Source organism: Entelurus aequoreus, linkage group LG10 (genome assembly GCF_033978785.1).
Source record: "Entelurus aequoreus isolate RoL-2023_Sb linkage group LG10, RoL_Eaeq_v1.1, whole genome shotgun sequence".
NCBI lineage: Eukaryota > Metazoa > Chordata > Actinopteri > Syngnathiformes > Syngnathidae > Entelurus > Entelurus aequoreus.
Genome location: NC_084740.1, coordinates 36,599,746 through 36,614,257, shown reverse-complemented (window position 1 = coordinate 36,614,257; position 14,512 = coordinate 36,599,746). Strand labels below are relative to the sequence as shown.

General features: G+C 41.4%; 2 protein-coding genes across 4 annotated transcripts in view; one reads left to right on the top strand and one right to left on the bottom strand.

Moving 5' to 3' along the window:
* LOC133658535 (calpain-5-like) overlaps positions 1-12,946 on the bottom strand; it is a 33,475-nt gene extending 20,529 nt beyond the window's left edge. Inside the window, exons 1-3 of the mRNA XM_062060684.1 lie at positions 12,358-12,946; positions 10,780-10,943; positions 5,833-5,964 (exon numbers count right to left, since the gene is read on the bottom strand). Coding sequence (XP_061916668.1) covers positions 5,833-5,964; positions 10,780-10,935 — 288 coding nt within the window. The 5' untranslated portion in view covers positions 10,936-10,943; positions 12,358-12,946. The remainder of the gene's footprint in view (positions 1-5,832; positions 5,965-10,779; positions 10,944-12,357) is intronic.
* On the top strand, positions 2,622-3,503 carry ompa (olfactory marker protein a). 3 transcript variants are annotated; one of them, XM_062060695.1, is made up of 2 exons: positions 2,622-2,766; positions 2,955-3,503. In XM_062060695.1, the coding sequence occupies exons 1-2, from the start codon at positions 2,698-2,700 to the stop codon at positions 3,390-3,392; spliced, it is 507 nt and encodes a 168-aa protein (XP_061916679.1). In that variant the 5' UTR covers positions 2,622-2,697; the 3' UTR covers positions 3,393-3,503. The 3 variants fall into 3 exon arrangements, with proteins under 3 accessions (XP_061916679.1, XP_061916680.1, XP_061916681.1); XM_062060696.1 differs by having other exon boundaries at positions 2,637-2,766; positions 2,958-3,503; XM_062060697.1 differs by having other exon boundaries at positions 2,640-2,766; positions 2,907-3,503.
* Positions 12,947-14,512: the final 1,566 nt, after the last annotated feature.

The window sequence follows — 14,512 nt, the reverse complement described above, 5'->3', positions numbered from 1 at the left end:
TGTCCGTGCAGGGAGTGCGTGCACGTATACAAAGAGAAAGAGAGATTTGCAGTAGTGTCGTGGTTATGATACAATATACCAGCAGCACCTCCATCATGCAAGAGGACATACAGTAGCATTGGCTGCAAAACAAGCAAGAAGCTGAGAGACTTATTAATGAACTGTACCCCATCCCCACATACACACCCACCCTCGCCCCTGACAGCTGGTTCAACACCTGTCGTGTTGAAAGACTGAACGCAGCAGAAAGAGGAATGTTTCTACCTGATTTTATAACTATTCATTAAGTTTAGGTGAAGTGAATTATATTTATATAGCGCTTTTCTATAGAGACTCAAAGCGCTTTACATAGTAAACCCCATGATCTACATCTTCAAGCTAATGTGGGTGGCGCTGGGTAAAGTGTCTTGCACATGGACACAGCAGTGATGGCAGTGATCGAACCTGGAACCCTCTAGTTGCTCTACCAACCGAGCCACCACACAAGTTCCTTGTTTATATTTTATTCTATGCTTTTTAATTAATGTTTTTGTTTTGCACCTGTGACTGATTGAGAAACAGAATTTCGTTCTCTTGGGTTTGTAAATGCCCATTAAAGGTGACGATAAATCTCTAAGACCTCCTACTGAATTGTGATTGGGCACAGTGTCCAGATCTCAGGCACATGGCTAATTTCAATATGATTTGCGTATTTGTAAGGGGGCACAGATATCTGCGATCAATTCCAGGTTGCTTGGAAAGCAACAAAGAAATGTGCTTGTATTAGTAGGTGTGCATACTTGAATACATACAATTTTTTTTTTGCGTAATCCATTTTCTGGATTTGAACGTGCCAGTGTTAATTTTGGCAGCAGTTTTTAATTAGTCATATTCTTTTGGCAAAATGTATTTTAGTTTTAGTCCTATTTTCCATCCATCCATTTTCTACCGCTTGTCCCTTTTTTGGGGTCACGGGGGGTGCTGGAGCCTATCTTAGCTGCATTCGGGCAAAAGGCGAGGTACACCCTGGACAAATAGCCACCTCATCACAGGGCCAACAACATTCGCACTCACATTCACACACTAGGGTCAATTTAGTAGTCATCTAAATTGATTTAGTTTTAGTCGACTAAATTACCCAATATTTTAGTCGACTAAAATAACAGTAAATTTCGTCGACTAAAATATAAAGTACAAAGGAAAACGCATCTGTAAAGCGTTTTGATACCACTTATATTTGGGTTATTAAAATTACTGTACAATGTAATAAATCAACTCTGCATAATTTAGCATATGCAGATGCATTTCAATAAATCTGAATATGGTGCATCACATTATTTCAGATTCAATTCAGACTATGAGACTAAATAAAGTAAAGCCTCATCATTTTTTTCCAGTTATTTACCGAACACACATTCAAGAGAGTGTCTTATGAAAATTGTCGAGCAGATTTTCTGCCATTTTATTAAGCAAAGAAGGTGGGTAAAAGGGGTACAACGTATTTACTTGCTCTGAGCAGAGTGTACAATTAAATTATCCGCAGTGCGTACACTTGTATTAAAATAATAGTATTTATTTAAACAGGAAATAACGGAAATGGAACATAAACATGTATTTGACGCTCAAACTTTAATATTAAGAATGTATAGAGAACTGCTATAATGCAGTTTTACATTATTTACATACACAAAGGTTGTTGGCAATTTGGAGTGCATAACAGAGAAATTATATTTTTATTATTATGTTTAATTGCATTATAACCATTTTCCGTTCCATCAGTAAAATGTAATGTGTACATTTTATCATGTAGCTCTATTTATTTAGACAATTATGACAACAAAAATGCTCACTGATCTATAGTTTGTGTTCTTGACTTGATGGTTTATTCTGAGTCTTTCTATTTATTTCTGTTCTGTAAATCCTTTTGGGGCCCACCATTACAAGTTTATTCAACAGGGTTTTGCAGCTCTAGTAAGGCTTGTTTGATATCAAGATGTTTTTAAGACTGTGTGACCTTAAATTTCAAACAATGTTCAGTTGAAGCAAGAATTTTGTGGGAAAAAAAACAAACTAAAAGGAGTAACAAAAGAACAAAGCGACAAGCACATGATCACATTTATTCTACGTTCTATCTTTAACTTGCACCACCGCCTTTCTAACATGGAGACGTCATCCGACCATATCCTGCACAGCGCTCCCTCCTGACACAGCAACATGTTCACTGGAGTGCATACACGCACCGATATAAATAGAGAAGTGATCCATTGAGCAGTGGCGCTCCCAGAAGTCCTCAGGAGACTTCCAGAGTTCCCTCCTGTACGTCATCAGTGCCTCATGTTGCCTAGCAAACGCACACATTTCTCCCCTCCATTACACTTCCACAGAAAAAGACTCAGCCGCTACTTCTGTTTGTGATGATGTCATCACTTCAACACCCTCACTGCAGCACACGTTGATGTGCTTTGTCACTGTGAAGGTCAATCAATGTCTCCAAAGCACTGTTGCCTGCAGGCACCGCTGTGTGGGTGCTTGCCATGGGGAGGAACACAACTGATGTACTGTGATGGAAATAGTTGTGGAAAAGGGAAGGGGGCGGAGCCATAGATCGGAGCGGGCAAAAGGGACAAAAAGCAGAAGCTCCAACAACGCTCCATCATAACATCCAGTGAGACCAGGGCGCCCTCTCCTTGACCGGGGACTACAAGCTCCAAGCGGGACATGGATCAGGCGGAAGCTCCATCCAGCACCATGGTGCTGGAGTTTAAGGAGGACACAGCGCTGACTGAGGTGAGCATTCCACTGTCACTCGTGACAACATGTTAGCGTACAAAAGGTGAAGATTACATTTTGGACCTTGGATGCTGTTGATGCACTTTTAAAATGTTGACTGTAATTTACTTGACATGTAATGTCATTTGTGTTATGAGGTCAAAGGGATTGTCCCAGACTGATGACTGTTTGGTGGTCTTCTGCAGAAGATGCGTCTCCGTGTGTCATCTCTGCAGAAGTCCGGTCAGAAGCGTCAGGACGGTGAGCGCCTGCTTCTTCCCCATGAGGCCGTCTACCGGCTGGACTTCCACAACCAGAAGTTGATTTTCTCCCGCTGGAACGTGTCCCTTGGTGGCCACGGCCGAGTCACCATCACGGGCATCTCGCAGCACTGGACCCCCGACCTCACCCACCTCATGACCCGTCAGCTCCTGGAGCCCATTGGAACGTTTTGGCGCAACACCGGCGACCCCGATGAGTCGCGACTGAAGTGTCTGGAAGCCGACATGCAAGAGTTTGGCGAGAGGATCGCGGAGCTGGCTAAAGTCAGGAAGGTCATGTACTTCCTGTTTGCGTTTAAGGACGGTGCAGAGGCAGCAAAGCTGCGCTGCTCGGTGGCGTTTAGGAGTGAAAATGACTGTTAGCATCCTCAGCAGCATCCAGTGAGGAAACTTCTAGTTGCAATTTTTTTTATTTTTAAAGTTGTTTAAATGTGACTTGTGATGACTGAAGAACACAAACTAAACAAAATAAAAGTGATGAATGTTGTGATGACGTGTCTTCTTGCTCACAAGGAAGACCACATTTCCCATGAGGACCAGCGCATAATGTTGGAATCCTCAGAAACTACTGTCACGATAATACCGCAATGATTCAGTATGACTGATGTTTCCAGAGTAGGAACCTACATATTTGATTTTATATTTGCGATTTGTAGTCATCGCATTGTTTTTTCTTTATACAGTACTTTTGGTCGTCTCAGTGTGGAACTGCTAACTATGAAGCTGGTGGCTATTTATTGCTACCACGCAAATTTCCAATAGCTAACATTAGCATTATCATTTTGATTTGAGCATTGAAAGTTATTTACTAGTAAAGCAGGAACAGAACCAAGGCAGCATCAGTCTGAAACCCCTCCTAGTCTTTGAGCTCGAGCCGGGCCAATGTTGATCCTTGACTGTCCTTTTATCCAGGTAGCCTCCCTTTTTATTTTTCTCCTCAGACAAAACTTTTTGTTATTTGTTGTTTTGCAATTTCTGCCATGGCAGCACACGTAGGCGTTCGCATCTACTTCCGTCTTTTTAACAAATGGGGTAAGGAGGAGTGACGTACTGTATGCTGTAAAGCAAGTCAGCACATTTGTAGTTTTTTGTGTGGCAGGGTTCCTGCCATCCTCCTCAAAGTTGCTTAGTCAGAGTGAAAGCGATACCGACCCCTTTTAGGCCATGACAGAGATGTCATTCAACTAGTTGTAAGTCCATGTATCATCCCAAAAGTCATGAAAATATATTTTGAAAGTTGAAAAGTTACTTGGTGCTGCTTTAAGCTTACTTCAGATTCTTGATGTAATTATTCTGCAGAACCAGCACCTATGTTTGGACCACTGACAATGGTTGTCATGATAACAGGATGCGGAGTGACGTTTTTAAAAAAGTCTCAGTTTATTGAAAAGTGAGATGAGAACCCTCAAGAGCACACAGCAACAGACAGTGGAAATAAAGTGTACACATGCGCACACACTGCAATAGTGTTTCTTAATAATCTTCCACTCAGACGGTGCACAGTTACGTTATTAAAAATGAAATGGAACATCGGTTGTACTGATAGTCATAATAATCCAAAGGTTGAGAAGGAATAATATGGATAATAATAATAATTGATTGGATGCTGGTTTCTCGACAACCTGGTCTACCTGCTGGTACACTCACTGCCTTTCCAAATAATTGATTGCTGGAGCAACTGAGTCAAAATGGAGTTCACAACTTGGCTGCAACCAGCAGAGGCACTGTAGGAGCCTTTTATGCTGGATTTGGCTCTAGTTGGTTTTGGATTTATTTTGGTGCTGGCATTTGTTTCTTGGGTGACCTATGTTTCTTTTGACCACTAGTGGCGGTAATGAGCAGCTCTACATAGGCGCTGAGGTGACAAGGCATGGGGTGCTTGGATAGTGGGAGGTCACTCAGTTTTTACCACTCAAGACTTTTACACTCACAAGCTCTTGTATGCTCACAAGCTTCTATCATACCTACACACTCACTAATCCGTACAACTTTTGACACAATTTTTACTCATTCATTTTTGTCCCTAAAATGGGAACACACCCAAAATGTATCCGGACGTCTACTGTAAATATACAACAAACAAGGGCATGAAAAGATTGTGTCTTCATGCTGTTTTTGGTTCCTAATTACCGTAGAATATTTGATGTTGACTATGGTCCACAAAACTGACACTGATGATGTCACACATTGCTAAGGAATACCAAAATAGACAGATGGTGTGTGTGCGTGTGTGTATGTGTTGTAAAGCAGAGCTTGATGAGTGGTCTTTTGCTGCTTGTTGTTGTGTGGCATGTCAATCATCATGCAAGTTAAAGTTAAAGTACCACTGTGTGGAGGGGGTCGTGGCCTGCGGGCCGTGTGCAAGGACCGGCCTCGAAGTCAGCGGCAGGTGAGTACATTGCCCAGCTTGGGCTTGTTATCTAATCACCTGTCGCCCTTATTAGCAGCAGCCGGGACGAGAGACGTTGTTGGAGTGGGAGTAGAAGACACATGCCCGAGAGACAGAGAGCGAGCAGACACGAGCAGACTGAAAAGTCACGAAAGTGAAGACTGCTGGAAAGCAGGCTATCCTTGGGCGTGTGTACGTGCAATAAAAGACTTGTTTAAACCTGACCATTGGGCTCCCATAAGATCTGTCGGCACCAGGAGAACCCACCATAGGGAGACTTTCACACACTGATAGTCACACACACACTAGGTGTGGTGAAATTATCCTCTGCATTTGACCCATCCCCTTGTTCCACCCCCTGGGAGGTTAAAATGCAAACAAACAAACACAAAGGTGGAGCTGGAAGTGTCTAACCTTCTGCCAGAGGCTTTCCTGTGAGGCCAGACAGGAGCAGGCCGCCACAAACCAGCAGTTCCCCAGGAGACCCTGGTTGAGATCATGAGCGCTGATGCCGTTCACAACGAGGCTCGGCTCTCCACACAGTTCCTGCAAGCACAATGCCAATGAGGTCAGCGGGAGCCTTGTTGTGTTAATCTTTCACAGCGATTAGTTGATATTGCATGCGGTTTTCTGTATGCAACCAAGTAACTGAGTAAGTAAGTACAGAGGAACACTAAGGCTGCAGCTAACGATTATTTTTCTATCGATTAATCTATAGATTATTTTTTTCGATTAATCGGTTAATCTATAGATTTTTTCGATTAATCTTTAAATCTTGGTTTAAATTGAGATTTTCACAAAAATGAGTCCATAAAGCCACAATCTAGCGATCCCAATCATCGAAATAGCAAGAAAACATCTTAAATCCCCTTTATTTGAAGGTTTTGTACGAGGTATGTCTTCAGATTAAGATTAAAGATTAAAGTACCAATGATTGTCACACACACACTAGATGTGGTGAAATTTGTCCTCTGCATTTGTCCCATCCCCTTGGGGAGCAGTGGGCAGCAGCGGCCACTGTGTGTGCCAACCTACCTGAGATCGGTAGGTTGGAGTTCAAATCCCAGCCGAGTCATACCAAAGACTATAAAAATGGGACCCATAACCTCCCTGCTTGGCACTCAGCAACAAGGTTGGAGTTGGGGGTTAAATCACCAAAATGATTCCCGGGCGCGGCGCCTCTGCTGCCCACTGCTCCCCAAGGGGATGGGACAAATGCAGAGGACAAATTTAACCACATCTAGTGTGTGTGTGAAGAAATTAGTCCTTTGTGTTAAAATTCCTTGAGAAAATCAAGTGTTTTCAACGCTCACTCGCGGCAATAAGGGGGAATCCCCCTAGCCATATTCGGTATCATTGTGACGCCAACTTTACGTACTTTCTAAAAATGAGCATGGAATTCCCGATGACGCCATTCTGAACCAATACAATTCGAGTTTTTAAACCTGTCCCGACGTAAACAAATCCGTCTTGTTGCTAACCGGTTGCTGTGAGGCGTACCCTCATTGGTTGAATCACCCCGCACGGTGCATTGTGGTATCATGGCAGCGCCCTGATGAAAAACAACACACAGTAATTTGAGCGGAATATTTGGTGAAAAAAGGTGATTTTCGAACATTTAATTATTATTTTTGTGGATAAGTTAGACTGTTTTACATTCCGTAATGGATTTAGAAGGTGGAGAGGGTACACAGGCGGTTGCAAGTGCGCTAAATTCACTGCAGTCGGCGAATCTTCTTAGTGCTGCTGGTCAGGAATATTACGGACAGCTGACAAACTGACCAGTGAACAAAAAAACTGTGACATAACAGTGTTGAAATTTTTGTACATAACCGTTTTCAATAGAGTTGAATATATATTTTTCCTTTAGACATGGGATTTGACTTTAATTGTACCACATTTGGTGTTGCTACAAGGACTTTTAAGGTATGATTGCTATGGAGTTTTGTTTTGGAACATTCTGTTCTGGAACAGTAAACTTTAAGCTGGTTTTTCTCAAAACGGACCCACAAACTTGGTCGACTTCAATCGGATGTAACTCGGTCATTTTCTGTCCGATTCCAACAAACCATATATCATTTTGAAGGTCTTTAGATGGAGAATGTGTAAGTAACAATAACTCTGTTTTTAAAATTTCCTCATTGTGACTCATTTTGCCAGCACAGGTCACATATATTTTTTGTGTTTTATTATGTTTTTTGTTTGAGGACAAACATGACACAAACCTTCCCAATTATTAGAAAGCCCACTGTTTAATATGTTTGTGTGTATGCTTCACTGATGAGTATTTAGTGAACATCGTTTTGTCCTACTTATTCAATCAACCAATGCTTACTTATGTAGCCCTAAATCACGAGTGTCTCAAAGGGCTGCACAAACCACAAGGACATCCTCGGCTCAGATCCCACTGAGCCGATTTCGGCGGTCCTTGAACTCATCATAGTGTGGACTGTGACGAAACAGTTTGTTTACATGTAAAATCTTCCACTCCTTCTTTGTCTCATTTTGTCCACCAAAAGTTTCATGCTGTGCGTGAATGCACAAAGATGCGCTTTGTTGATGTTATTGACTTGTTGGAGCGCTAATCAGGCATATTTGGTCAGTGCATGACTGCAAGCTAATCAATGCTAACATGCTATTTAGGCTAGCTGTATGTACATATTGCATCATTATGCCTCATTTGTAGGTATATTTGTGAGGTGAAGTGAATTATATTTATATAGCGCTTTTCTCTAGTGACTCAAAGCGCTTTTACATAGTGAAAAACCCAATATCTAAGTTACATTTAAACCAGTGTGGGTGGCATTGGGAGCAGGTGGGTAAAGTGTCTTGCCCAAGGACACAACGGCAGTGACTAAGATGGCGGAAGCGGGGATCGAACCTGGAACCCTCAAGTTGCCGGCACGGCCACTCTACCAACTGATCTATACCGCCCCCCCAATTATATTTGAGCTCATTTTATATCCTTTACTTTTATCCTCTTTGTATGTAGTTTTGTATGTCTCATGACACATTATCTGTATGTAATATTGGCTGCATTTCAGATAGTTGTTTGTGTGCCATGTTGTTCCAGACCACAGCAAACATTATCTAACTTGCCAAAGATTGTAATAAATCTATTAAAAGAAGACAGCCTGCCGTTTTCTTTAACTTGGACACACACATTTATACTTTTGGCCATTAAAAGACAGTAATTTCCAGGAGTTATCTCACCTTATGAGTAGCCTCTGATTTACTAATGGTTTCTAATGTTGTAAAAATGTGTAGAATATTACATTTCAACCTTTCTGTCAACGAAGATTTGCTTCAGCCTGTGACAGTCATTTTGATATTAGGCTATTATAGCGAATATAGACACTTATGTCATGTGTTGCCTTCATTATAAGACTTATATACAGCTTTTCATTTTTTGCGGCTCCAGACAGATTTGTTTTTTGTATTTTTGGTCCAATATGGCTCTTTCAACGTTTTGGGTTGCGGACCCCTGCTTTGTCTACCTCAGAGACACGAAGGTTCCCCAGTAATTTAATAAATAGGCCTTAATCTGATTAATTAACATTTTAATGTTGATTTGTATGATTCTGGACCACAACTACACAAGTAAAGTTGATGAGGTTGAATAAATCCTCCTGCAGTATACCTTCAGTCTCTTTCTACTTCACACTGTACTACGTTTTGTTTAGTTTGTCGCCTGTAGAAGGATGTGATGCTCGGAGGCGGCGCACTCAGTCACGTAAACACTTGGGCAACACAGTGCAAGTGTAGCTTGAGCAAACATGAAAATGAAACAAAACACGGAAAGATAAGGAAACAGAGCAAGGAAAGGCAGCAAGGAAACACCCTCTGATTATGTAAAGGGTGGACCACAGGGAGCTCTAAAGCTGGCAGTTAAATGACAGAGATTGTAAAAACCATACAAAAATCTATGACACTTACACATATAGCAGTGGTCCTCATACGTTCCTTACTTCAAGTTTGGAGTACCACAAAGAGAATAGATTTGACCCGACCTGTTCGCTTGGTCAAACAATTCATATGGTGTGCCAGAGAATAAGAAAACGAAGCAAGAGGGATCAGTGTTGTCAACTCAGCAACACTGTTGCTATATTAAGCGAGTAATGAAACCCCTCGGGAAACTTACAAAAATGCGACACATTTAGTGAAGAGACTTTTGGAAACTAATATGAAGGCAATTGTCGCTCTTCTCAACTATCGGCCGTGGGCCCGCTCCAATCTAAAAGCACTTGTAGGTGATTTTGTCATGTTTGGGATTTGAGTAAAACCCAACATAAATAGGCAACAGCACAAAGTTAATTTGTAGAGATGTCCGATAATATCGGACTGACGATATTATCGGCCGATAAATGCTTTAAAATGTAAAATCGTAAATTATCGGTTTGAAAATTGTCGGTATCTGTTTCAAAAAGTAAAATGTATGACTTTTTAAAACGCCGCGGACGTAGGGAGAAGTACAGAGCGCCAATAAACCTTAAAGGCACTTTGCGTGCCGGCTCAGTCACATAATATCTACGGCTTTTCACACACACAAGTGAATGCAACGCATACTTGGTAAACAGCCATACAGGTCACACTGAGGGTGACTGTATAAACAACTTTAACACTGTTACAAATATGGGCCACACTGTGAACCCACACCAAACAAGAATGACAAACACATTTCGGGAGAACATCCGCACCGTAACACAACATAAACACAACAGAACAAATACCCAGAACCCCTTGCAGCACTAACTCTTCCGGGACGCTACAATATACACCCCCCGCTACCCCCCTCCCCCCAACCCCGCACTCCTCATGCTCTCTCAGGGAGAGCATGCCCCAAATTCCAAGCTGCTGTTTTGAGGCATGTTAAAAAATGAATGCACTTTGTGACTTCAATAATAAATATGGCAGTGCCATGTTGGCATTTTTTTTCCATAACTTGAGTTGATTTATTTTGGAAAACCTTGTTCTATTGTTTAATGCATCCAGCAGGGAATCACAACAAAATTAGGCATAATAATGTGTTAATTCCACGACTGTATATATCGGAATCGGTAATTAAGAGTTGGAGAATACCGGAATTATCGGACATCTCTATTAATTTGTACTTGTAAACATAATTCTTTTGCTCTTCATGTTTTTTTGCATCATGACCAATTATGAAAAATTGACGACGACACGCACAACCCATCGCTGCCACAAATGGATTGCAGGCCTGTGAGAAACACTGTACAGGGTGAACAATGAGTACAAATAATTGCATGAACTTTCTGCAGAACATTGAACAAATGCTTCATGTTGTGGTCATGCCTCAATAAAGTGCACTAGAAAAAAATGTGAGGAAAGCGGAGGACACACCTTTGGCCTCTTCCAGATGATGAGGCCGACGCGGTTGCGATGGTAGAAGAGCGACTGGTCAGAAGCGGGGAAGAGAGGGTCCTCAAAGAGACACCCAAGCTGGTGACACTTCTTCTTCAGATCGACGTAGGACTGGCCCTTGTAAGGGATCACCATCCTGCTTCCTGTCAACAACCAGCACACATGGATACCAGTTCATCCATACTGTTAAGATGTCGGTCAATGTTCTTATTGAATGGGTTTGAATCCATCCAAACTGGATAACAAATTTAAGTTCCTGCTCAAAGACTAGATAGAACAGCATAACACATAATTGTACAACTAGAACCAATTCATTTTGAACCTTGATTAATCTGATAAAAAATTCTAATCATTTGACAGCTCTAGTATAATATGATATTGTAGTGTATGGTTTTGAGCTAGTATAGGACAGCTCTCCTCTCACATATTTATGTTAATAGTTAATATAGTTCCTTGAATTCTTGAAGTTTGTTGATTATGAGCAAGAACTGATGATAAAAGCTGCTCAGGTGAGAGGCGAAACTTCTTCAAAGACAAACCGAACAGTCCAGTTGTGATCGATACCGTAACAATGCCCTCAGAATACAGCTCTCGTCCTATAATATAAACCACACATGTATGGTCTGAATAAATCACACCTAAACCTGAACCTAAATATGTGAGACTGGAGCTGTATTTAGTCTTTGACCATAAACTGATGATAAAGAGTGCTCGGTTGAAAGGTGAAACAACCTTGAAGACAACCTGAACAGTACAGCTAATTAATACCGTTAATTAGTGTGTGTGTGTGTGTGTGTGTGTGTGTGTGTGTGTGTGTGTGTGTGTGTGTGTGTGTGTGTGTGTGTGTGTGTGTGTGTGTGTGTGTGTGTGTGTGTGTGTAGAATTAGAGCAGCTTTGACAGTGTGGAGAAAGAAGACTGAGGGGCAGGGCATGGTTTGATGTGGGCACTCAACAGATGTTCAAACATCACATGTTCATCTTGTAATCGTGCTTCTTGAACACGCCAGACTAAAATAGTATCTGCAAGCTTGCTTGGCCCCTGACCACAAAAACGGGAACTTTACTCCCAGTGGTTTTGGAGACAAGTCTATAACTCAAAAAGATAGTGTCCTACACAGACTAAAGTAACTCTCCAGAATAAACTAGAAATTAATATGGGGTACAGTTGAACATTCTAATGAGAACTATAAAAAGATTATACCTTGGAAAAGTCATTTTACTTGACACTGTCAGTAAGGTACAGTATTCATTAATTTACCAAAATGTTTATCATAATGATACAGAGAACTGTTTGCAACAACCTCATATAAGTAACCAGTTCACCACAACAGTCACAATATTGCCTTTTTATTTTTGAAAGGTCTCGGAAGTGGGTTTGTTTACGCTGACATCGATTACATTTTTTTTTAGAATGCCCCACTTTCCATATATATATTTTTAAACGTGTCCTTTTCTTACGACTTGAGTATAATAAAGTTACGTAAACTTTAGATTACTGGGTACAAAAAAGGAAGTTTTAATACGAGCGATACTAGACAGATGTATCGAACTTCTTACCTCAAATGGCTGCCTGTCAGCTGTGCTTCTATTCGTCTTTGCTCAACTTTGTTGTCTTTTCGTCTTCTTATGCGGAGGACAAGTATGATTAAGAGCTCAGAGTGTTGCTCCCATCCAGCAGAGAACTTTAGGAGCATTAAAAAAATAAAAATAAACAAAGCGAGAAACTAACTCGCCTCGTCTTCAAGGGCCCTCGCGCATCTGGAGTCGAATTGGTGGTGCGTTCAATGACACGCTGATAAAGTGGGACCAGCTGCCTTTGAAGAACACACACGTTGTTTCAAATGGCATGATGAGGTTTCTTTCCTTCTTTCCCGGCCGACTGACGTCATAAAAGCACGAATGTCACATTGTCAAAGTACGCCGATATAGTTTGAACTTCCTCGTAAAATTAGATGTATTATTGCCGACGACGACAAACATGACGATGACTTATACTATGGTATTTACGACACACGGCATTGTGTTTGTGTAAAGGAATGGCCATTGTAGCATGACAACAACCTTTATGTAGTGTCCTTTTCCACGTAGCCTGGCTGCCGTGTTGCCATTATGCAATATGTCGTATTATTTTTTTTGGGAGTGTGCATCGGTCTTGCGGTCTTGATAACGGGCTCAATTAAATGCAGCTGACAGTACAGGTGGTGGTGGACCGATCCAACTGCCGATACCAGGGTAGTGCCGTTAAAGGCCTACTGAAATGAATTTTTTTTATTTAAACGGGGATAGCAGATCTATTCTATGTGTCATACTTGATCATTTCGCGATATTGCCATATTTTTGCTGAAAGGATTTAGTATAGAACAACGACGATAAAGATTGCAACTTTTGGTATCTGATAAAAAAAAGGCTTGCACCTACCGGAAGTAGCGTGACGTAGTCAGTTGAACATATACGCAAAGTTCCCTATTGTTTACAATGATGGCCGCATGAAGTGAGAGAGATTCGGACCGAGAAAGCGACAATTTCCCCATTAATTTGAGCGAGGATGAAAGATTTGTGGATGAGTAAAGTGCAAGTGAAGGACTAGTGGGGAGTTGAAGCTATTCAGATAGGGAAGATGCTGTGAGAGCCGGGGGTGACCTGATATTCAGCTGGGAATGACTACAACAGTAAATAAACACAAGACATATATATACTCTATTAGCCACAACACAACCAGGCTTATATTTAATATGCCACAAATTAATCCTGCATAAAAACACCTGCGTGTTTGTTATGCTAGCTCCTAGCTCCTCTGCTAGCTCCTAGCTCCATAGAACACGCCAATACAATTCAAACACCTGATCAACACACACAATCACTCAGCCCAAAAGACCGTTTACCTAACCCAAGGTTCATAAAGCTTATATATTTTTAAAAAGTTACGTACGTGACGCGCACATACGGTCAAGTTATCGAATGTTTAGCAGCCAAGGCTGCATACTCACGGTACCTGATATTCAGCTGGGAATGACTACAACAGTAAATAAACACAAGACATATATATACTCTATTAGCCACAACACAACCAGGCTTATATTTAATATGCCACAAATTAATCCTGCATAATAACACCTGCGTGTTTGTTATGCTAGCTCCTAGCTCCTCTGCTAGCTCCTAGCTCCATAGAACACGCCAATACAATTCAAACACCCGATCAACACACACAATCACTCAGCCCAAAAGACCGTTCACCTAACCCAAGGTTCATAAAGCTTATATATTTTTAAAAAGTTACGTACGTGACGCGCACTTACGGTACGGTACGTGTTATGCTAGCTCCTAGCTCCTCTGCTAGCTCCTAGCTCCATAGAACACGCCAATACAATTCAAACACATGATCAACACACACAATCACTCAGCCCAAAAGACCGTTCACCTAACCCAAGGTTCATAAAGCTTATATATTTTAAAAAAGTTACGTACATACGCAAAAAAAAGCCAAAGCTGCATACTCACAGTAGCACGTCTGCGTCTTTGTCATCCAAATCAAAGTAATCCTGGTAAGAGTCTGTGTTGTCCCAGTTCTCTACAGGCGTCTGTGTATCCAAATCAAAAGTCCTCCTGGTTAGAGTCTCTGTTATCCGAGTTCTTCCATCTTGACTGCATCTTTCGGGAATGTAAACAAAGAAGCGCCGGCTGTGTACTGTTGTGGCTGACTACGTTCGAAAAA